The sequence below is a fragment of the Zalophus californianus genome, chromosome 8, assembly GCF_009762305.2.
Source record: "Zalophus californianus isolate mZalCal1 chromosome 8, mZalCal1.pri.v2, whole genome shotgun sequence".
NCBI lineage: Eukaryota > Metazoa > Chordata > Mammalia > Carnivora > Otariidae > Zalophus > Zalophus californianus.
The window spans coordinates 22,047,461-22,070,245 of record NC_045602.1 but is presented as its reverse complement, the minus strand read 5'-3'; the positions used below and the strand labels follow the sequence as shown (position 1 = coordinate 22,070,245).

The 22,785-nt window shown below is 47.5% G+C and overlaps 1 protein-coding gene across 3 annotated transcripts in view; it reads right to left on the bottom strand.

Annotated features, from left to right (window-relative positions):
- Window positions 1-22,785, bottom strand: part of DPYSL5 (dihydropyrimidinase like 5) — a 94,705-nt gene that overhangs the window by 33,136 nt on the left and 38,784 nt on the right. For all 3 annotated transcript variants that reach the window (XM_027624316.2, XM_027624315.2, XM_027624314.2), the window contains one exon: window positions 19,125-19,389. In XM_027624316.2, coding sequence (XP_027480117.1) covers window positions 19,125-19,385 — 261 coding nt within the window. In that variant the 5' untranslated portion in view covers window positions 19,386-19,389. The remainder of the gene's footprint in view (window positions 1-19,124; window positions 19,390-22,785) is intronic.

The following is a 22,785-nucleotide window of genomic DNA, read 5'->3' as shown; positions in this document are numbered from 1 at the left end:
CGGGGAGGTGACTGGAATCAGAAAAGCAGGATCTGCTTTTGCCTAGACCTATAGATCAAGGGCAACTCCGTCTTTTTTCTTTTTTTTAAGGGATACAGATTTTATTTATCTGAGAGAGAGAATGAGAGAGAGAGAGCACATGAGAGGGGGGAGGGGCAGAGGGAGAAGCAGACTCCCCGCTGAGCAGGGAGCCCGATGCGGGACTCGATCCCGGGACTCTAGGATCATGACCTGAGCCGAAGGCAGTTGCCCAACCAACTGAGCCACCCAGGCGCCCCAAGGGCAACTCAGTCTTTAAAGAGGGACTGCTCCAGCATGGAGAGTCAAGTAAGTATTTGGATATATTTTATTGACTAGTGAACGTGTTGCAAACATTTCTACATCTACTGAAGCAACTGAAAAAGGCAGCATTGGTTCAGCTAGATCTGTCTCTCTTGGAAGTGCTGAACCAGTTCTTTTCCTTTGCACATTAAAATGATCTTCTATCTTTTATTCACAATCTCCCAAAGTGCAAGAGAAAAAAAATCACTAGCTTGGTGGTTTCTCTCTTGCTTTGAGTAACTTCCTTCACCATCAGGGATCTGTCAGCTGCTTATGGGCCCTCTGGAAAGCCAGCACTTAAGCACCACCATGTCTTCGGACTTGAGAAGCTCTCCAAAAGAAGGACCTGAGCATTTCATCAAGTGAGATGACAGATGCATGGTGCTTAGAACCATGCCTGGCACTCGGTCCGTATCTTTCGTGGCCTGAGGGGTCCCACCGTGCCTTGCATGTAGAGGGGCTGTCTGCTTGGTGTTTTATGTTTTGCTGTCATCATCTTAAAATTCTTCATAATTTTTGAACAAGGAGTACCACATTTTTATTAGCTACACTTGCCTGATCGAGGGTGATCCGGCTCTTACAGGTTTACACTGAGCTTCACCAACTCAGCCAGCTCACACTGGGGGGCTCGGGACATCGACTCTTTCTCTGACAATTCCCTTCCAGGCCTCCAGAGTACTGACCACTGCTCTAGTCTCTTTTGCAGTTGCCCCACCCCTTTCTATCAAACGCCTCTTTTCTCTGAAAAAACAAAACCAAAACCAAAAAACCCCCTAGCTCTTCTGCAGGGCATCCGATTGATGTGTGATCAGTTCCCTGGGGCTCCCCTTTCTGTCCCTGTGGCTGCAGACAGCTCTCAAGCCTTCTCTTGACCCGTAATTTACAGCCTGTGGAGCTCATCCTGCAGCTGACTGGTTTTCTCTAAATTGTACATTTACAATTAATTGCACTCCCAAACATCCTTTCACTTTCCACTCCTGCCTTCTGTGTCCACAGCCTCTACCACACCATCCGGGGAAGCCTGGTCCCATGTCTGACCTTGCAATGCTCTTACTTTAAGCATTACCCTATCTAAAACTCACATTTCATTCTTTGAATTTTCTGCAGAGGAAACAGGCAACCTTCGATCCACAGTATATTTTGGGAAAAGGACATTTTCCCCACACTTACCCTGGTTGCCATGTACAGGCATATTAAGAGGCAAAACAGTATAGTGACAAGAATCAGACTTTAAGGCAGGCAGATCCAGGTTTAAATCCTAGCTCCACCACTTACTTGTAAGAACTTGGGCAAGTTGTTTAATCTCTGAGCTCCATATCCTCATTTGTGAAATGAAGATAATATATACCCATGGGGTTACTCTTATTAGATGAGAAAATGCATGTAAAACACTTCGCACAGTGCCTACACATAGTAGGAGACCAATAAATAGTAGTGTTTATGGCCAATAAGTATATAATTTGTAGGTAGCATTAGTACATACACTACGTGCCCTCTAGGACACGTATCAGATGCTCCAGAAGAAGCAAGAAATGTAAGCAAGAAATGTGGTTGGCAAACAGGACAAGAAAAAGGTTCATTTGTAGTAGAGATGATTTCGAAGTACTGTGAGAGTTACAAGGCCTCAAAAGTAACATTCCTCTTGGGGCGCCTGGGTGGCTCAGTCAGTCTGTTTTCAGCTCAGGTCATGATCCTGGGGTCCTGGGCGAGCTTCCTGCTCAGCGGAGAGTCTGCTTTTCCCTCTCCCTCCTTCCGCCCCTCCCGCTGCTCATGCTTTCTCTCAAATAAATAAATAAAATCTTAAAAAAAAAAAAAGTAATATTTTTTTTGGTGGCAGCATCAAGTGCAAAAGGCCAAAGGAAGGCAAGAATATACTGGACAGGCAGGCTAAGAGCTGGAAGGTGGGCATGATAGTGTGGGCAAAGTCAGGGGCGCAGCCAGAGGACAGACAGTAGACCCGTTTGGTTTGGGCCGAGGCAGGTCTAGTTAGGACCAGACTGTGAGGACCCTGCTGAACCTGGATTCCATCGGGTCAGCAAAGTTTAGCAACTTGTGTGCTGAGGAGGTGGTGGTCCTGAGGGCGGTGAGGGAGTGTGGGGTTTATAGGAGGACGCTGCCACACCCCCCGCCCCGGACAAGTCTGTAGTCACCGCAGGCTGCGGGGCAGGGGAAGAAGATGAAGTCTGACTGCTGATACTCTGGCCCTGGAGTGCCCACTGCAGTGTCGTGGCCCTGAATCTGGGGCCGGGGATGGAAGGGACAAATGTGAAAGCTGTTTCTCGGAAGAAGCGGTAACAGCCAGGTTTGATGCTAGAAGGGGAGGTGATGTAAATGATGAGGGAGGTTTCGTGCTTGTGTGGCTGAAAAAACAGTATGAGGAGAGGGAACGGAGTTTTTGTTCGTCTTAAGATAGAGCCCACTGAGGGACATCCAAGTGGAGATGAACATCCCTAATGATAACCAACACCCCCTGAGCACATGTTATGTGTCCCTTTAACTCTCACAATGACCCTGTGAAAGACAGTAATGTACTGTCCCCATTGCTCTGATGAGGAAAATGAGGGTTGATCCTCATATCTATTAGGCTGGGAGGGACCCCTCTTCCTATCCACTCAAGAGTGGTAGGAAATCGAGAAAGGAGGAGATGATCAGAGGGTGTCCGGACCCTTGGTCCCAGACCTCTTAGCAAAACAGGAAATGGCGTCAAATTCCCAGGGGCAAGGTTTGGAAAAACTAGAGGAGTGTGGCGCTGAGCCAACACTCCTACAGGACTTGCATGCAGAATCAACTAGAGAGGGCTGGAATCAACATGCCATCGTGAGGGGCCAGGGAAGCCAGCAGCAGGGGCAGAGGAAGCAGCCCGGGAGAGCTGAAGGAGTGGGGAGCCCGGGGGTGGGGGTGGGGCAGGGCTGGCCCACAAAAGGGTCTGGGCAGAGATCCAGCACAGCAATAAAGGGGGAGGCATCTCAGGGCTGGCCCAGAGTTTGGTTGGGGCTTAGGGTGACATTTGCATTTTTATGCTTGTTAGCAGTGTCTGGAGGCGGGCTCTCTGGTGAGAGAAGCCCAAACTCTGGAGCCTTGGCAGACCTGGATCCGACTTCTGGCAGTATCGCTGAGTCCTGTGGTCTTCGGCAAGCGAGCTCCAGCTTGAGAGGATGGGGGTGCCATTCCTGGAAGGTGGGATCCCTGGGAGGGGAGCAGGGTTGTGGTGGACGTGCTGCGTTTGGGGAGGCACACAGGGGTGTCCAGGCTGTAGATGTAACAGTTAGTCATCACTAACAGGTCACCCAGGGGGACAAGGTGAGTCAGAGGAGGTGATGTGGGATAGGGCTCTGAGAGGCAGCACATGGGAGAGGATTAAGATGGAGGTAAGAGCAGGAGGAACACTGGGAAGAAGAGCCAAGAGGCAGGAGTTAGACCAGGCTGGCATGGGGTTATGGAAGCCGAGCAAACCCTCCTACCAAGGCACGAAACTCCCTGGCTCAACAGCTTCAAGAAGAGGGGATCTGCCCTAGAGGTTAAGTTGCCCCCCCCCGCCCCGCCCCGGGAGGCCTAAGCACCCGCTCCCCAGGAGTGAACAAACCAGGGCAGTTTTGGGGTCTCAGGGACAGTGAACAAACGCATCTGCTCCGGAAGCCCTGACGTCAGCCTGTCTGGTGCCTGCTCAACAGGTACACTCCGGGCGCACACACCGCCCCCAGCAGCAGCACCGCAGAGAAGGCAGAGAAAGGTCTGAGACTCCGTGCCAAATCCTCATCTCCCCTCCTCCCATCAGCCCGCCGGCCCTGGGCCCTGCTGCTCGGAGCAGCCGGGTCACGCCCAGGTCGGGAGGCTGGCAAGAGCTCTCCTCCTCCTTCCCTTCTGTCTCAAATTCCTAAGTACAAAGGGGTGCTAGCCGATTCTCTTGGGGGGCTGCTCACTCGGCAGTGCTGGCGGCAGAACCGCTGATTTCAGAGGACCCCGCATGGAAGGATGATGGTTCCTGAGCTCTAGGATTCTCATCCCTGGAGGCGCCCAAGGCTGCAGAGAGTCACCCCTACTCCAGGGGTTTTGGATGAAACTAGACCCAGAGAGAATCTCCTGGAGGGCTGTGCCCCAGCCCAAGGACCCGGTCCCTCTCTCCCTCGATGCACGGAGTGCTCCAGGAGTGGGTCAGCCGCACAGCAGAGTCCTCCCCTCATCAACCACGACCACCACGTGGGACAGCCATTTGCCTACCTCGGTGTCTTAGAGCTGGGCCAAGACTGGGGGCTAGATATTTTTACTCCAAATCCCATTCTCTTTTGTAAGCTCAGAACACATCTGATACCTATGAAATTGTAACTAAGCCCAGAACCTCAGAGCCTGGGGTGATCTCACCCTGCTTCAGAGCTCCTAGAGGGAATACTTAAAATAGACAACTGATAAGGAAGTATATACATCAGCCCTAACATTCTCTCGCTTCTGGAAAGAGGAATATATGAATACCAACTGGAGGGGGAATGTTAAAGCATGCATGAGATGATGCACATTTTCACGGTTAAGACATTTCCTCTAAACCCTGGAATGAATTGTGTTAATTTCCAGGCATGGCAGATGGGCGTGTTGCAGGGATAGAGAAGCAGCTTGCTCCGGAGAAAGTGACATTACTGACACTGAAGACAGCAGGTCGCTGTGGCAGTTAACCCCCGGGGCTGCACGCACTTTCAGGAGAGGGGTTTACACTGACGGATGGCCTACTACATGCAGTTTTCTTTCTTTTTTTTTTTAAGATTTTATTTATTTTTATTTGACAGAGAGAGACACAACGAGAGAGGGAACACAAGCAGGGGGAGCAGGAGAGGGAGAAGCAGGCTTCCCGCCGAGCAGGGAGCCCGATGCGGGGCTTGATCCCAGGACCCTGGGATCATGACCTGAGCCGAAGGCAGACGCTTAACGACTGAGCCACCCTGGCATCCCTGCGTGCAGTGTTCTTAACATTTCTTATCCTGTTTGATCCTCAAAATGAGTCTGTCTGTGATTGAGAGCAAGGATTCAAACAGATATATGTGTCCATAGCAGCATTATTCCTAACAGCAAAAAGGTGGAAGCAACCCAAGGGTCCGGTGTCGCACGGATAGATAAACACATTGTGGTATATATGAATGTTATCCAGCCTTAAAAATGAAGGAAATTCTGACCCATGTTACAATGTAGTTGAAACTTGAGAACATTATGCTCAATGAAATAAGGCAGTCACAAATGCACAAATACTGTAAGAATCCACATAGATGAGGTACCTAGGGTAGTCAAGTTCACAGTGACAAAAAGTGGAATGGTGGTTGCCTGGGGCTGGGGGCAGGAATGTGGAAGTCATATTTAATGGGTACTGAGTTTCAGCTAGTTAAATGAAAAAATTCTGGAGATGGATTTTTTTTAAAGATTTTATTTGAGAGAGAGCAGAGAATGGGCAGGCGGAGGGGCATAGGGAGAGGGAGAAGCAGACTTCTGGCTGAGTATAGAGCCTGACGCAGGACTCAATCATCCTAGGATGCGGGACTCAATCCTAGGACCCCGGGATCATGACCTGAGCTGAAGGCAGATGCTTAACCGACTGAGTCACCCCGGCGCCCGCCCCTGGAGATGGATTACTGCAGCGACAACATTGTGTATGTACTTAATGTTACTGACCTGTACACTTAAAAATGGCTAAAATGGTAAATGTTATGTTCTATTTTAGCACATTAAATTTTTTTTAAAATATGATTCTATAGGGTAGAGGTTACTCTTCTCCTTTGATAGATAAGAAAATGGACTCAGAGGAAATCGCACAGCCAGACTGAATGAGGGTCCATCTGCTTCTAGAGCCCCCACGTTTCCTTTATAGTACATGCTGCCCCTTCTAGAGCTCAGGATAGTCCTGGCCTGACTGAAGGGCTCCCTGTTTCCAAGATTCCTCCGTGACACGACGGAGAAAAGCCCAAGTGAAATTGGACCTAACTGCAGTTTAGAAACAGAGGGGTAGGTGTGGCTAGAGCTTGAATTACAGGGCTAAATATGAGAATTGTGCCAACATCCAAAATTATGAAATGAGGAGCTCCAGGCTTCTCTCTAACCCAGGATGATTATCTTCACTGCCGAGCATCCAATTTAAATTCATTGTGTTTAATACAAAGCCACAGTACAGAGCAGGCTGTCTCCTGACATGCAGTTGCCATGGAGACTGGAGATGATCCTCAAAGGGAGTTATGTGGCGGAGAGAAAGTGGCTGCCAGCTTCTAAGAAGCCAAGGGGCCTGGGGAAACCATTCTAAAATAGAGCCGGACAGAGGGGCCCTTTGTCATCCTTCTCCTTAGCAAAGCCCCTTCTAATCCCAAAGCGGGAAAGTTAACAGGCAAGCAGGCCACGACCATCTTTATTAAAAGCCCAGGTTGCCCACGGATGCCAGAGAAGAGGGATTTATCAACCATCCAGAAATAAACCACATATAACCCAACTTGCTCTCCTGCCCCAGTCTACCCTGATGTCGGCGAGTCCGCGTGTTTGTCCCAAAGCTAAGTGACAACAATATCATCAAACTGCTGAGGGAGGTGGCCCTGGGGGCCTTCCTGGATACAAGGCGCCCAGGAATGGGGCTGGAGGCAAGGCTGGGAGGCAAGCAGACCTGTCCCTGCACTTATTAGCATGGCAAATATTTCACTTTCTGAGACTGTTTCCCCACCTGGAAAAAGAAAAGATAATAAGATAATAATAAGACCTGTCCGAGGGGGGGCTTTAAAGATCAAAATTAGTGAATAATGGATATATAGGTGCTCTGACAAATGGGCCTGGACAGCTCCACACACCGCTCTTGTAGGAGGCAGGGGACAGAAGCTCATCTGCGGGTCCTGTGCAGAGCCACTGTGCCACCAGGAGCCACCTGGGGGCCTGGGATCCCAGAGCCCATCAGAGGCTCAATATGCTCCATTCTGAACCCTGTATTTGCCACACAGCAGGAAAAATATACTCTTTGATGGGCTACTATGCCTAGGGCATAGAGATTCAGAGCTAGTGTGCTCTCCCAAACATGAGTTCTAGAGTTCTAGAGTATCTTAAGCCTGGCAAGTGACGCAGGGCACTGACCCAGCCACAGCCCAAGCCTGGTGATAACAAGGGATACCAAAGAGAATGGAAACCTGACAGAGGAACCAGGAGAGGGTGGCAATGGCTCAGTGGTTAGAATTCCAGTCCACAAAACCTTTATCCTCCTCTAGGTCCCTCAACACGCCCCAGCCTACCCCTATTCGCCACTGACTAGTCGTAAGGCAGAGAGGGGGCAGGTTGGACTCTCCCCCATGACGTCCTCACAGTTCACTGTTCAGTAAGATACACATCACGTGAAGATAGTACGTCTACATCAGTGTGCAGCCCAGTTTCATGGAAGACAACATCCTCGAGGCCCTCCCCTGGACCCCCAACACCCCACAAAGTTTCTTTTAACACACACACACACACACACACACACACACACACACAAACACACACACTTATAGCTTCCCCCCCCCTCCAAATAACTTGAGAAAATTTTAAAGAAAAGTCTTAACTTTTAGCTAGCAGAAAGGGACCATGCTAAGGGCAGAGAATGTTTATCAAGTGTTTGGTTAATGCACTCAGTTTACAGTTCTCTTAAGTTTGCAGCTTATAGCCTGTATTAAAAAAAGTTTGCTCCCAAAGACAAAACAACTTTGAAAAAGAACAGGGGGACCTGGGTGGCTCCTTTGGTTGAACGTTCAACTCTTGATTTTGGCTCAGGTCCTGATCTCAGGGTTGTGAGATGGAGCCCTGCGTCAGGCTCCGTCCTTGGCACGGAGTCGCCTTGAGATGTTCTCTCTCTTCTCCCTTTGCCCCTCCCCACCGCTTGCCCCCCCCCCCGGCCCCGGCCAAGTAAATAAATAAAATCTTTTAAAAAAAAGATTAACGAAGCTGGAGGACTTACACTACCTGCTTTCAAGTCTTATTGTAAAGGTATACACCTACCATATGACCTAGACATTCCACTCTTAGGTAATTACGTAAGGGGAATAAGCATACATCTGCACAAACACTTGTACCTAAATGTTCCTAGTAGCTTTATCTACAATAACCAAAAACTTAATAATGCTGAGTGGAAGAAACCGGGCCAAAAAAGAAATACATACTGGATTATTCCATTTATATAAAAATGTTGGAAAATGCAAACTAATCTACTGTACCAGAAAACAGATCAGTGGTTATCAGGGGCAGAGAAGGATGACAAGGGACACAAAAAAACTTTTGGGGGTGATGAATATGTTTATTATATTAATGGTGATGGCTTCACAGTGTATACATATTTCAAAATGGATCAAACTGTACACTTTAAGATTTTATCTTTTTAAGTAATCTCTACACCCAACGTGAGCCTCGAACTCACAACCTTGAGATCAAGAGTCGCATGCTCCACCAACTGAGCCAGCCAGGTGCCCCTCAAAATATATGCTTTAAAAATGCGTGACTTATTGTATGTCAATTATACCTTAATCAATCTGTTGAGAAAAAAAAATACACGGATTAAAACAAAAAAAGGTGGTTTCCTAGGTTGCCTAATCATGACCTTCTTCATTCTATTCATACTCCTCCCCAAAATAAAGTTCACCAACATATATTGTTTAATTTTTTAAAAAGATTTTATTTACTTGAGAGAGAGTCAGAGAGAGAAGGAGCAGGGGGAGTGGGAGAGGGAGAAGCAGACTCCCCATTGAGCAGGAGCCGGATGTGGGGCTCGATCCCAGGACCCCAGGATCACGACCTGAACCAAAGGCAGACGCTTAACTGATTGAGCCACCCAGGCGTCCCTAATTTTATTTCTAAATATTAATTGAGAATACTGTGGCGAGTTCAAATCTAAACACGAAAGTTATTTATGGATCGGGGTTGGATTCATTAATCTTTAGTGGTACTTCCAGCTCTAAAATTGTGTCTGTGATTGAGCATGTGCGAGAATGTGTAAGTGTATGAACATGTGTGAGTATGACAGAGAAAAACTGATCAGTGAGAAAGTTCTTATTATAGTTGGCCCATAGTTTTGTCTTCGTATAGTCACTAAGGATCATTATAGCTCCTAATTTTTAATTAATAAGAAATAAAAAAGGATCAGAAGGAGAAAAAATGTGCTTGGCTGCACTGATCACTTGAAGGAATCACGAGGCTAAAACCACCAAGGGAAAAGATTCGGCATCCACACACATTCTTACCTGTCAGTCAGGGCATCATTCTAAATCGTGCACCTTACACTCAACATAAGACTATAACAACCTCACATCAGAGGCAACTACAGCAAGGTCTGGGAAAAGAGATATTTACAATTAAGATTTTTGGGGCTTTCCATAAGGCTATGTTCAAATATTTCTTGAACTATTAAAAAATATGCAGGCTTTAAGAAAAGAAAAAGGAGAAAGAAAAGAAAGAAAAATGTATCATTCATGTATTATATGTATCATTGAAATATACATGCAATACATGTATTTTTTTCTTTATTTTCTTTTTTTAAACTCCAAAGGATGAGAATATAAAAGCAGAACTTCTTGTACGAGATATGAAAGGTTTCCAGTATGTTTGGGATCACGGGGGGTGGTTTACTTCTATTCTCGAACCAAAGGTTTTAAGATGCGATAATCTCTGTATAGATAAATTCTTTGCAAACACTATTCTAGAAATTGAGGAGCTGCTTGGTCACCATAGGAGATTTTTTCCAATACTAGATGTAAAATTTATAAGAAACAATAGATCTCCTCTTACATTTATTTAAGAAGGGTCAACCTGGCCTACATTTTGCCTGACCAATTAATGTAGGTGTAGAACGAAAGTTGCCAGCAAGGTATTGTTAAGCAAGGTAACTGATTTGAAGCAGGACATCTTTAAATAGCTCCTGATGCCTGAAGATAGGCATGGACTATGACTGGCTATTTCTGCTTTTAAAAGAAAGAGAGAAGAGAGAAAATTATCTAGAATTCGTCACCATTACTATTAGACTCCATTTGAAATCTAAAGCACACGTAGTTGACCCAACAGTAGGAACAGAATCAACCTTTTTAGTTCCTATTTGATGCCTAACAGTTTAATATGTAGGCTCATGAGGAAACTGTACAAATGTATTTTCCAGGGGTTGGTAGCATGATCAAGTGATTGGTTGATTTAATGGACCCTCATATAGTGCTTGGTAAGCACCAAGTATTATTTTAAGTTCTTTACAGATAGTAACTTGATTAACACACATAAAATACCATTATAATCTCCATTTCCCAGGGAAGAGATTGAGAGACAGAGAGAGATTAATTTGTTCAAATCACACAGTCAATATGGAGCTAAAATTCAGATTCTAATGGTACACTCCAGTCTGTGCTCATCACCACCACACTGTGCTGACATTCATCTGTTTCTCAAACATCTACACTATGTTTCAAGCTATGTGGGTCTGTGGTGGGTCATGAGTTAAATATAAATTGTGGTCTCTGCCCCACAAATACTCTTCAATTTAGCTGAAAGACAAACTATGCAGGAAACAATCTGAAAGCCCCAAGAAGACAAATTATTTCAGCTGGGGAGGAGAAAGCGGGATCCTGGATCTGAATTAGCTGGAGGGAGAACATGATGTGGGCTTGGTAGGCCTTGAAGGCTTCCTTGGATGGTGGGAAGGGATAGCAGCGGGGAGCGTGGGACATTCACCGGGAGAGAAAACCCCTTTGCTGATACATGTGCATGTGCTGGGAATGAGGACTGGAGGGAGAGGCAAGGTCAGATGGGGAGCTGCCCAGGGTGAAGACCCAGAAATCCCAACTTGACATCTTAGACAATGGGGAGTCGCGGCAGGTTCTCAAGCAGGAGCATGACACAGGGAGCAGAGAGCTGTGAAGTGAAGGGTGGCCAAGGTGATTTTTCATTTAAAATATGTAAATATGGAGCCTTCAAAAGATTTCAGTAGTCGAAGCAAAATTGGTGGAGTGGAGATGGACCAGGGCAAGATGTCTATAGGATGGCCATGGTTTTGCTTGGGATCCCCCCAGCCCAATGGCAGGCAGATGACTCCCAGTGAACCAGGCCCCATACAGTCCCCTCCCATGAGTATGGAAGGGGCCCTGGGAATAAGATGGGGCACCATCACCCATGTGTTTTGTTATATGGCACAGCTGACTTTAAGAAAGGGAGATGATTGAGAGGAAGAAAAGGGGAGTATGTCAGAGGGGGAGACGAACCATGAGAGATGATGGACTCTGAAAAACAAACTGAGGGTTCTAGAGGGGAGGGTGGTAGGGGGATGGGTTAGCCTGGTGATGGGTATTGAGGAGGGCACGTTCTGCATGGAGCACTGGGTGTTATGAACAAACAATGAATCATGGAACACTGCACCAAAAACTAATGATGTAATATATGGTGATTAACATAACAATAAAAAAAAAAAAAAGAAGAAAGGGAGATGATCTCAATGGACCTGAGGCTCATCAGGTGAGCTCCTAAAGGGACAGGGTTCTTTCTGGCAAAAGAGATTCTAAGTCCGAGGGATTTGAAATAGAAGAGGGATTCAAAGTGAAAGAGTCTCTGTGGCTTTGACGATGGTTGGGGCACATGGCGAGGAATGGTGACAGCCTCAAGGACCTGAGATGGGCCCTCAGCTGATACCCAGCAGGGAATCGGGGACCTCGGCACTTGAGCATCAAGCAACCGAATTCTGCCATAAGCACGTGAGCTTGGCGGAGGACTCTGAACTCCGGATGAGAAAGCAGCACAGCCAACCCCTTGACCGTATCCTTGTGAGACCCTGAGCAGAGAGCCCCGTCACACTGTGCCAAGACTTCTGACCTACAGAACTGGGAGCTAGCAGGTGGGTATTGTCTTAATTTGTACTGAAGCAGCAGAAGACGAATACAACCCTGCACAGGTGCTGGGTCCCACTGGGACAGGCAGGAGAAGGGACGACCTCCATGTGGCTTCATGAGGCACTCAGGGAGATCTTCAGTGGGGCTGCGGTGATTTTGAAAGGGGAGCGGAGCCCAGCTGTGCGGATCCCCACTAGCACAGCAGCACCAGAAGGGTGGCGGCTCTGCAGGAAGGACAGGCATGATGTGGCAGCAGCTGGCCCCGGAAACAAGCTGGGAGGAGGGTGGATTCTGAGAGAATCTGTTAGGGTGGCCTGCTGGCAAAGCCAGGGACAGAGAGGCAGCCTGGGCACTAGATGGGACAGTAGAACAATTTCATTGCAAAGCCAAAGTGGGTGGATCTAAGAGCCTGCAGACAGAGCCAAGGGTGGGCCTAGGGTGGACATGGGTCATCACAGCCTGGGGACCGACATTGATCGTAGGCCTACTCTGTGCTGGGCACGGTAGGAAGTGTTTTTCACGCATCCTCATTTAATCCCTACAACACCCATTTGTAAATGGCGAAAACTAAGAAGGATGTTACTCCTCCAAGGACAAGTGGTGTCTGCTAAAGCCACCATTGCAGGGAGGCAAAGAGCTCGCTCCACCGTCTGCCCAGTGCATGTCAGCTCTGGGATGACTTCATCTGGTCCAGGCAAGTGTAGAGCCATCGTGCCAAGGAACCCCCCGAGAGGCCGCAGGCTGTCTGAAAGGGCTGACTATCCTGCTCCGGGGTTTCAGCAGAGCCCCCAAGTGGCATGGTGAAAAGACCCTCAGACTGAGAAACCTGCATTCTGGTCCAAATAACGCTGGGACTTGGGGCAACTCATTCATTTTCCAACAGTGGGAGGGTGGAACTTGATTTCTAAGGTCCCTTCCAGCTTTTTACAGGAATGAAGACACGAGTGAACTTGGGAACACTGACTTGGGAACACTAAGCAAGACCATAGGGGCGTCCGGGTGGCTCAGTCGGTTAAGCATCTGACTGCTGGTCTCGGCTCAGGTCATGATCTCAGACCTGATCTACACGCTGGGCATGGAGCCTACTTAAAAAAAAAAAAAAAAAAAAGCAAGACCATATGAGTCTGGGTCCTGATAAGCAGGAAGTGTTATTGCAGAGCTAAAAGACTGGAAAGACATTTTGGCCAGAATTGAACAGAAACAGAGTACTGAGTCAAGAAAGGAAGAAAAAAAAAAAGTGACCAGCATTTAAAGTTTTAATTCCAAAAGAGCAAATTTCAAAGGCAAAGTAGAAAAACAGTCTGCCCAATAGATAAATGGGTTCCTCGGTAAGGATGTTGGCAGGCCGGACACCAAAGGGAATTTATTTATGTCTTAGCCTGTTCTATCTCAGGACTCTGCCAGACAGGGCCCAGGCCTCTGCAGTGAGAGAAGGCGAGGGAGGGTCAGGACCCTCCAGTGGGGGCGGGACGTGACAGGCTGTCCAAACCTATGCCACTGAACAGCCCCTTGGCTGATCTCAGGCTGGCCAAGCACTCTTCTTGGATTTGGCTTCCCTCGTAGGGAAGAATAGATGTCCTGCTGATGCTGATTTTGAGTTAATGGGAGCATGTCTCTGACAGATGGTCCTGGCACAAACGAGAGGGAATCTCTGGGCCCTCAAAGAAGAGGGACAGACCCAGCCGGACTTCCGTTTGATGACACCTCTACCATGGCCAACTTCTCACTCCCTGATGATGTCAGTGGGATACAGACAGGAGGGGAGAACACAGGGCCAGGGAAATCTAGCAAGTACGGGGGCTCTCAGACCCAGGCTGGGATCTGGGAGCCCACTGATCGGACCCAGGCATGTGAATAGAAGGAGAGAAGCAAATAAATAAGACTGGCAAGGGCAAGGTAAAGCAGGCCTGAGCTTTCAAAGGGGATTCAGATATCAGCCTGACACATAAGGTGAGGGTCAGACCTCCCGCAGGAGTCACAGCCAGGACAGCGTGCTTTTCAAGAGTGGAACTTTTCAAGTTCCTTATTAATCCACCTGCCAATGTTAGAATCATCAGGGATGCTTTAAAAAAAAATACTGATGGAGGGGCACCTGGGTGGCTCGGTTGGTTGGGTGGCCGGCTCTTGGTTTCAGCTCAGGTCATGATCTCAGGGTCGTGGGACTGACCCCCTGTTGGGCTCCATGCTCAGCAGGGTATCTGCTTGGGATTCTCTCTCTCCCTCAGCCCCTCCCCCTGCTTGCACCCTCTCTCTCTAAAATAAATAAATAAATCTTTAAAAAAATACTGATGGGGGAAGAGGCAGACCTAGAGATACAGATTTCACTGACCTGGCATGGGCCCTGGATACTGGTGTCTTAAAAAAATTCCCCAAGTCGTTATTTTATTTTATTTTTTTTTAGGTTTTATTTATTTATTTGAGAGAGAGAGAGAGTGCAAGTAGGGAGACGGGCAGAGGGAGAGGGAGAAGCAGACTCCCCACTCAGCAGAGAGCCCGATGCGGGGCTCAATCCCAGGACCCTGGGATCATGATCTGAGCCGAGAAGGCAGACGCTTACACAACTGAGCCACCCAGGCGCCTCTCCCCAGGTTGTTCTAATGTAGTTTGTTTCCAAGGGTTGAAAACCACTGGCCTAGACGGTGGTTCTTAATATATTTTTGGAGGAGCGGGAGGCAGAAAAGGCATCTAGGCAGCTTTTCCCCATTGCCCATGCCTGCCCTCTCTATCAACATCTTAGTGAAGGGGCTGTGCCTATAGGTTAAAGAGCCTGGTTCTGATCTTCCCAGAGCACAGTGGAGAGCCATTGGTGGGGTGGAGCTCCAGAGCTTGCATTAACATTCTTTATTAGGTAACATTAGCTCCACACAAGAGAATAAATATAACTCATAAGTACGTTAAGCAGAATAATAATAAAAGACCTCATGACCCAACTGAAATCCCGGACCTTTATAAACACAGTTGGTGTTACTTGGTCTCCCTCCTCCCTCCCGCCCCCTGCTTCCCCACGGGAGATAACCTCCTTCTTCAATGGGGTCTGCGTTATTAACAAGCAGGTGGTCTTGGTGCTTTGCTTCCAGGAAACCCAGGTTCTGGGCCCGGGGAGGGCAGGGCCTGCAGGTTGGGAGGGTGTGAGGAGGCGAGGAGGAGGATCAAGGGCCCAGCTGTGAGCACGGGACGCAGAGCCTGGGGAGCCAGGCAGAGCCTGCCACAGCCTCTGAAAGCAGGCAAGGCGTTTGTTAAAGCGCTAGAGAAATCCCTTTAGACCCAGTACAATGGAGACCCAGATGCTCTCGGAAGAGCCAGGCTTTCAACTGTTTTGTTTTCCCAGCCCTGACTGCGGCTGCCAAATTGACAGGCACGCAACAGCTCAGGGGGTGCAGAGTTTGAGGCCCCACGGATCTGTCGGATCAGAACAAAAAGGTGCAGCTTGATCTCTCTTTCTCTCTAGGCTAACCACTCGGGTGAGCCTTTCCTTGGGATTATTATTCAGTTATAAACCCAGATGCTTAAAGCTACCTTCCTTAGAATGTACAAAGTAGGTCAGCGGTGGTCCACCAGGGTGGACCTCTGAACGAGCCTCTGAACGAGCACCACAGGCCATGTGAATAATTTAGTGGACACATCCCCCGGAGCGGCACTGCAATAGGAGCGCATTTTCTCTCCCCGGGAGATCGCCAGCGCCCCGAGGAAAGAGGATGCCCAAGTGCCCAGCTGTAGGAGCACCAGAGGGAAGGGGAAATCGGGAGTGGAGGGGTGGGAGTATCAGGGCAAGAAAAGAGCTCTTGGAAGGCTCTTGGAAGGCCGGGAGACTGAGGCAGGACTTGGGGCAGGGTCTATGGACAGGATCCAGGGGAGACTGAGTCAGGGGCTGCATGAGGAAACACGTCCAATCTGAGGGCTGGCGCACAAGGACATTAAGATCCAGTCTGGCTTAGGGGATGGGTAGAATAGAGTGGGTTTGGGTGACATCGGTAGCCAAGGGGGGTGGCTTAGGATCTATGGGCCTTTAAACACTCCACAACTAGAGCCTGAGATGGAATGGGGGGCCTTAAATCACACAGGGGTTTTTATGTGTTTTCCAGAGGTGGCTGCTCCCATGGATGAGAAACCTGGAAAAGATCAAGAGTTACTCACCACCTTGCACAAAGATGCACGTGCGGAGGTTTTCATTGGCTATAAAGAGCTAAAGGCTCTCAGGGGAAAAGCTGTCACTCCTGGCTAATGAGGTCCCGGCAGATGACAATGTGAAAAATAAGACAAAGAAGGCCAGCCTGCCCTCTGAGAGGTGGGTAGACAGTGTGGTGACAGCATGGCATCTGATCTTGGACTAAAGGTCTCCCAGGCGGGGACAGGAGCCAGAAAGCTGCAATTTGGGGTGTCAGGCCTGAGCACACTACAGAATAGACTCCAGCAGGAACCCGAGGGATAATCGGAGTTATGCTGATAGTAAATACTATGGCCTCTCTTCCATTACTGCTGGGAGTAGACCTTGTGATAGCCAGTTTGGAAAATAATTCAGTGGCATCTCCTAAAGCTGAGCACATGTGTACCCTGTGACCCAGCAATTCCACGCCCAGGAATGGGCCCCACAGAAATGTGTGCATAGATTTGCCGGAAGAAGTATACGAACATTCATAGCAACAGTATGACTGGCAACCACCCAAACACCCATTGATAAGTACTGTGTGGTACATCAGACTACAAAGCAGTAAGAGCGAATAAAATACAACACGAATTTCACAAAAATAATGTTGAGCTAAGGAGGCTGATGCAAAGGAACAAACCACTTAATTTCATTTATATAAAGTAAACAGAACCAATCTATGGTGAATATACTAAAAAGCACTGACTTCTATACTTTAAGTGGGTGAATTGTATGGTGTGTGAACTACATCTCAATGAAGCTGTTTTTTGTTTTTTTTTTTTAACTGTGGTATTAGAAGTCAGGGTAGTGGTTATCCTTGGTAAGGAGTAGTGATTGGGAGGGGTCATAAAGAGGGACTCTGGTCTGGCAATGTCTGGCCTCTTGATTTGGGTGCTGGTTACAAGGGTGTGTTCAGTTGTGACACTTCTATATACTTACAATTTGTGCACTTCTTGGTATTTATGCTACGCTTCAATAAAAATAGCAACGACAATGACCGCAAACCAAACAGGCTGGGCCTGGCCTGGCTCCAGCACATGGGGATGGGGGACTGGATATGCTCCCTCACTCCGGAAAGGCCCTGTCACTAGTGTGCCCTGCAAGAGGACCCTGCACAAGTTTATGGGGACGGGGCTCCCCATTTCATTAGTGAGGCATTACCCACAGGTCCTGGGAGAATTCTCAGAAGAGAAAGTGGGAAGGGTCTGCCTACAGCCTCTCTTCTCTGGGCTCCGGTAGGGTAGGCAGATTTGGCCCCAGATGCTGAAGTATTAGTCCTGGGAGCAGCCTTGCCTCAGGACAGGCTAGGCCACAGCTACTGTGACTCCTTGCAGCCCAGCCTTCCAGGGGTCTGGTCTATTGCTCCCGGACTGGAAAGGGAGGATATCTTCAGGGAGACCTAAACAGCCAACTGCCTGAGATGGGCCAGCCCTAGAACTGTGACCCCAAGGCCAGCCTCTGCCTGCCCCAGCCAGGCTCCTCAGAGGCGGGTTTGGAGAGCCTTGTCAGCCACCGCCTAGCCAAGACACCTGAACCCCCAGGAAAATGGATCACAGCAGGAGACACCTGAGCATGGGAGAAGGGCTCCCTGAGAACCCCAGGTAGAACAGATGTGGGATTTTAGGGTGCAGGGCCATTGGGGATTTGAGGCTGTGGGCCAAAGTAGGACAGAGGACTGACTATAGCCCCTGGGCCAGTAGCTAGTGGATCCCTTTCTCCCAGGGAGTATTAGAGGCCAAGGCCTTTGGAAGTCAGACAGTGTAAGGGGCTGCCTCCCGGGGTCAGGGTAGTCCTTGAGATTCTGATTCAATTCTGCATTTAAAAAAGTCTTCAGGGGTGCCTGGGTGGCTCAGTCAGTTGAGTGTCTGACTTCAGATCGAGCCCCATGTCAGGCTCCCTCCTCGGCAGGGAGTCTGCTTGTCCCTCCCCTCTGCCTCTCCCCCAACTCGTGCTCTCTCTCTCTCAAATAAATAAAATCTTTAAAAAACACCTTCATAGGTAACTCTGATGCATAGCTGGGTACAGAGACCCACATAGATTAAGCATCACTCACTGATTCACTCAACAAATATTTACTGGGTAGCTACTCTGGTTCCTGGTCAGGGACAGGCTCTGGGAAAGCAGAACAATACTGTCAGGCCTTAAGGAGTCCATAGTCTGGTGTTCATGGAGAGGTTGGCATGAGACAGATAATTACAATGCAAAGGAATGACAGCAGTAACAGGTTCTGGAGCACAGAAGAGGGATAAAAGAACCCACATGTGACTCTTTCCTCCTAATTCGTTTCACAGGCCTGAAGTTTTGTATTCTGCATTCAGGAACATCCAGCAGCTCAGGCCCCACTCAATAACTGTAGTGTCCATGGCCATGCCCTCTGAAAGAGGCTCACCACGTTTTTTTTTCTAGCTGTTTTTAAAAATAATAAAAAAGCTAGGAGAGATAATACAAGATGGCTCACTATGTCTGTTTCATAATCAATACCTCACTCCTGTCACATACATGCACAGTAACAAACACCAGCAAATTCTCTTCTTCTAGGTCTGCATTACATGCCTTAGAAATATAAACATAAAATCAGTGTCCAGCCTCAGTATACAGGTAAGTGATGTGATCAGTAAAACAGGCCTACATACCTCCTTTTCGGTAGTCATGGAGATCTAGGACATCTAGCCTGGAATTTCCTATGTCAGTTGCCACAGTGGCCCCAGGAGAGCACCCTTCTCCTTTGAGCAACACAGCAGGGGAATCCTGTTCACATGGGTCTAGTCTGGAGCAGCCCCACAAATGGAAGAAGCCAAAGGGAAGGCACCTTCAGCAAACAGGAGCATTACCTTGGTCCCGTGGTAGAAGTCATCCACACATGTAGCGTTCATGAAGGTCTGATGGAAGTGGGTGCTGGTGTCAATGCCTCCAGGGATCACCAGCTTCCCAGTGGCATCGATCACCTTGGCCCCTCCAGGGATCATGAGCTCACGGCCCACCTGCTGGATGATGCCATTCTCGATGTAGACATCAGCCTCGTGGGTGCAATCATCGTTCACCACCTTGCCTCCCTTGATGAGAATCCTCACGCTGCCTGAATTGGCAAGCATGTTCCTACGGAAGGTGAGAGGGAGGCACCAGTCAAGGTCAGAGTCCCTTTTCACTGTGACCGACGTCCCACTTCTTCCCACCAGAGGCCAACCTCCATGGGCAGAGTAAGTGAGCAGGGAAGAGGAGGAAGTTTCTCCATAGCCTGAGAACATCGGTCCTACAACCGACTGGGGTCACAAGCCTCCCACTGACCTCCTAGTGGGACTTACTGGGAATCATGACACAGTGGCAGTAAGGATGAATCTGGGGCCCAAAGAAACATCAATGTTTACCTTCCCAAAATGCTGTGTAGGTTCAAAAGCATTTTCATACCTACTGTGTTGTTTTATTCTCGAAACTACCCAAGGAGTTGCATTTTACCAACAAGAAAGCTGAAATTGCTAAGTAAGGAATCGATGGCTTCTAAGCAGCCAAGTCAAACCCAGATGCCTTGGATGACCAATGTCTCCATTATACGATATGGTCCCAAAGATATCAGGGGCTCCTGGGGCATGTCTCTGAGAGCCAAATTCTCTAAGCCTCCCCGTTGTTTAATTCATGTCATTCTTCAGATGGATTCTGCTTCAGCTCGCCCTCCCATCCTTCCTCAAGGCCACTACCACACCGAACTCCACAGCAGGCCGCACAGTTAATAAGCTCATCTGCAGAGCTTTGGAAAAGCACCTTCACTCAAGTTCCATCCCCAGAGATTCAGCTTTATTTGCTCCGGATTGGGTCCCCCAGAACCACGATTTTTTTTAAAGATTTTATTTATTTATCTGACAGCAAGAGAGGGAACACGAGTAGGGGGAGCAGGAGAGGGAGAAGCAGGCTCCCCGCTGAGCAGGGAGCCCGATGCGGGGCTCGATCCCAAGACCCTGCGATCATGACCTGAGCTGAAGGCAGAAACTTAACAGCTGAGCCACCCAGGCGCCCCCAGAACCACTATTTTTAAAAGCTAGAGAACCTTACCATATGCTTAAAGAATGAATGCCAATCTCTTGCAGAAGGGAGAAGAGAAGGAAACATTCCCAACATTCCCAACTCATTTTATGAAACCAGTATTACTCTGATACCAAAGCCAGACAAAGACAGTACAAAAAAACTATCGAGTAATATCCCTCATGAATATAGATACAGAAATTCTTAACAAAATATTAGCAAGTGGAATTCAGCAATAAGTAAAAAGAATTCTACACCATGCAAATGGGATTTATTCCAGGGATGCAATGTCAGGTTCAGTATTTGAAAATTTAATCAATGTAATCCACCCTATTAACAGGCTAAAGAAGAAGAATCACATAATCACATATTATTTGATGCAGAAAAAGCATTTGACAAAATTCAAACATCTATTCATGATAAAAGCTCTCAGAAAAGTAGGAATAAGTTAACTGCTTCAACTTAATAAAGAACATCTACAAAAAACTGGTAGCTAACATCAGACTTAATGCTTAAAGACTTCATGCTTTCCGCCTACAACTGGGAACAAGGCAAGGATGCCCACCATTTTCACTGCTGTTCAACAAAGGGAGTGCTAGCCAGCTATGAAAACATGAAATGAAATAAAAGGCATATAGATCAAAAAGGAAAAAAAATAAAACTGTCCCTATTTGCAGATGACATGATGGTTTCTGTGGCGAAAACTCCAAAGAATCTAAAAAAAAAAAAAAAAAAAAAAAAAAATCTCCTAGAACAAATAAGTGAGTTCAGCAAGAATGCAAGGTACAAGACCAACATACAAAAAGTTCGTTCTTCTATATACTAGCAATGAACACATGTACGTGCAAAAAAATTAAAATGCTTAGGCATAAATCTAAGAAAACATATACAGTATTTATATGCTAAAAAAACCACAAAATGCTGATGAAAGAAATCAAAGATCAAAATGAGTGGAGAGACACACCATATTCATGGAATGGAACACCCAACATAGTAAAGATGTCAATTTTCCCCAAACTGATACACACGTTTAATGAAGTTCCTATCTCAGCAAAAATCTTTTGTGGATAGAGGCAAGCTTATTGTCAAAGTTTATGTGAAATAACAAAGCTAAAATAATTTTGACAGGGGTGCCTGGGTGGCTCAGTTGGTTAAGTGTCTGCCTTCAGCTCAGGTCATGATCCCCAGGTCCCGGGATCGAGTCCCATGTCCGGCTCCCTGCTCAGTGGGGAGTCTGCTTCTCTCTCTCCCTCTGCCTCTCCCTCCGCTGGGTCTCTTTCTCTCTCTCAAATAAATAAAAATTAAAAAATAAAATAAAATCATTTTGACAAAGAATAAAGTGGGAGGAATTAGTCTACCAGATTTCAAAACTTATTACTTAGCTCCAGTAATCAAAACTGTGTAGTACGGATGGAGGGATAGACACAAAATCAGTGGAACAGAATAAAGATCCAGAAATAGCCCAGATAAGTATGGTCAACTGATTTTTTTTTAAAGATTTTATTTATTTGAGAGAGAGAGAATGAGAGATAGAGAGCACGAGAGGGAAGAGGGTCAGAGGGAGAAGCAGACTCCCCGCTGAGCAGGGAGCCCGATGTGGGACTCGATCCCGGGACTCCAGGATCATGACCTGGGCCGAAGGCAGTTGCTTAACCAACTGAACCACCCAGGCGCCCAGTCAACTGATTTTTGACAAAAGTGCAAAAAAACCATTCAATGGAGGGAAGATAGTCTTTTCAGCAAATGATGTTGGAGCAATTTGATATCCATAAGCAAAAAATAAACCTTGACTTAAATCTCAGATCTTACACAAAAATCAACTCAAAACGGATCATCCATTGAGTGGCCGCATTTGACCACTAACCATTCTCTTCCTCTTGGAGCTCCCTCTCCTTAGCATTAAATGTGGCCATGCAGGGGAGGGGGATAAGGACCACAGGGAGATCTTGGCCACTGTTTTGGAGTGGAGCAAGTCTTTGATAAATGGTGGCTGAAGGCAAGTTTATGGAAACTTGTCAAGACCTTTGTGAGTAAAGGGAGCCATAAAATGGGCTGAGGACAGCATGCCTGAAGGAAGAGATCAATTTAGGACAGATCTAAGATTTTTTCAAAGAGCTAGGAAAGAGTCAAAGGATTGATTAAAGATAAAAGAGGACAAGGGATTACTTGTAATGGAAGGTCTTGCAGCATGGAAGAACGATGGCCATTGTTAATGGAAGCCAGGTCTCTGTCACCGACTTAGATGGTTTATTTTATTTGATCCTTCCAAAGGTATTATTATGCCCATCCACAGAAGAGGAGACAGACTCAAGAGAGGTTAAGGTCAAGGCTTGTAGAAAGGAGATATGTGAAGATGCAGAAGAGGTGGGGGTACACGTCTGTGTTCTCTCTGCTCTGAATGGTGGGATGCGGGGAGCTCCTGGCAGCAGCAAGGGGCAAGAGGATGTGAGCAGAGTGGGGGAGATGTGGAGGAGCCGC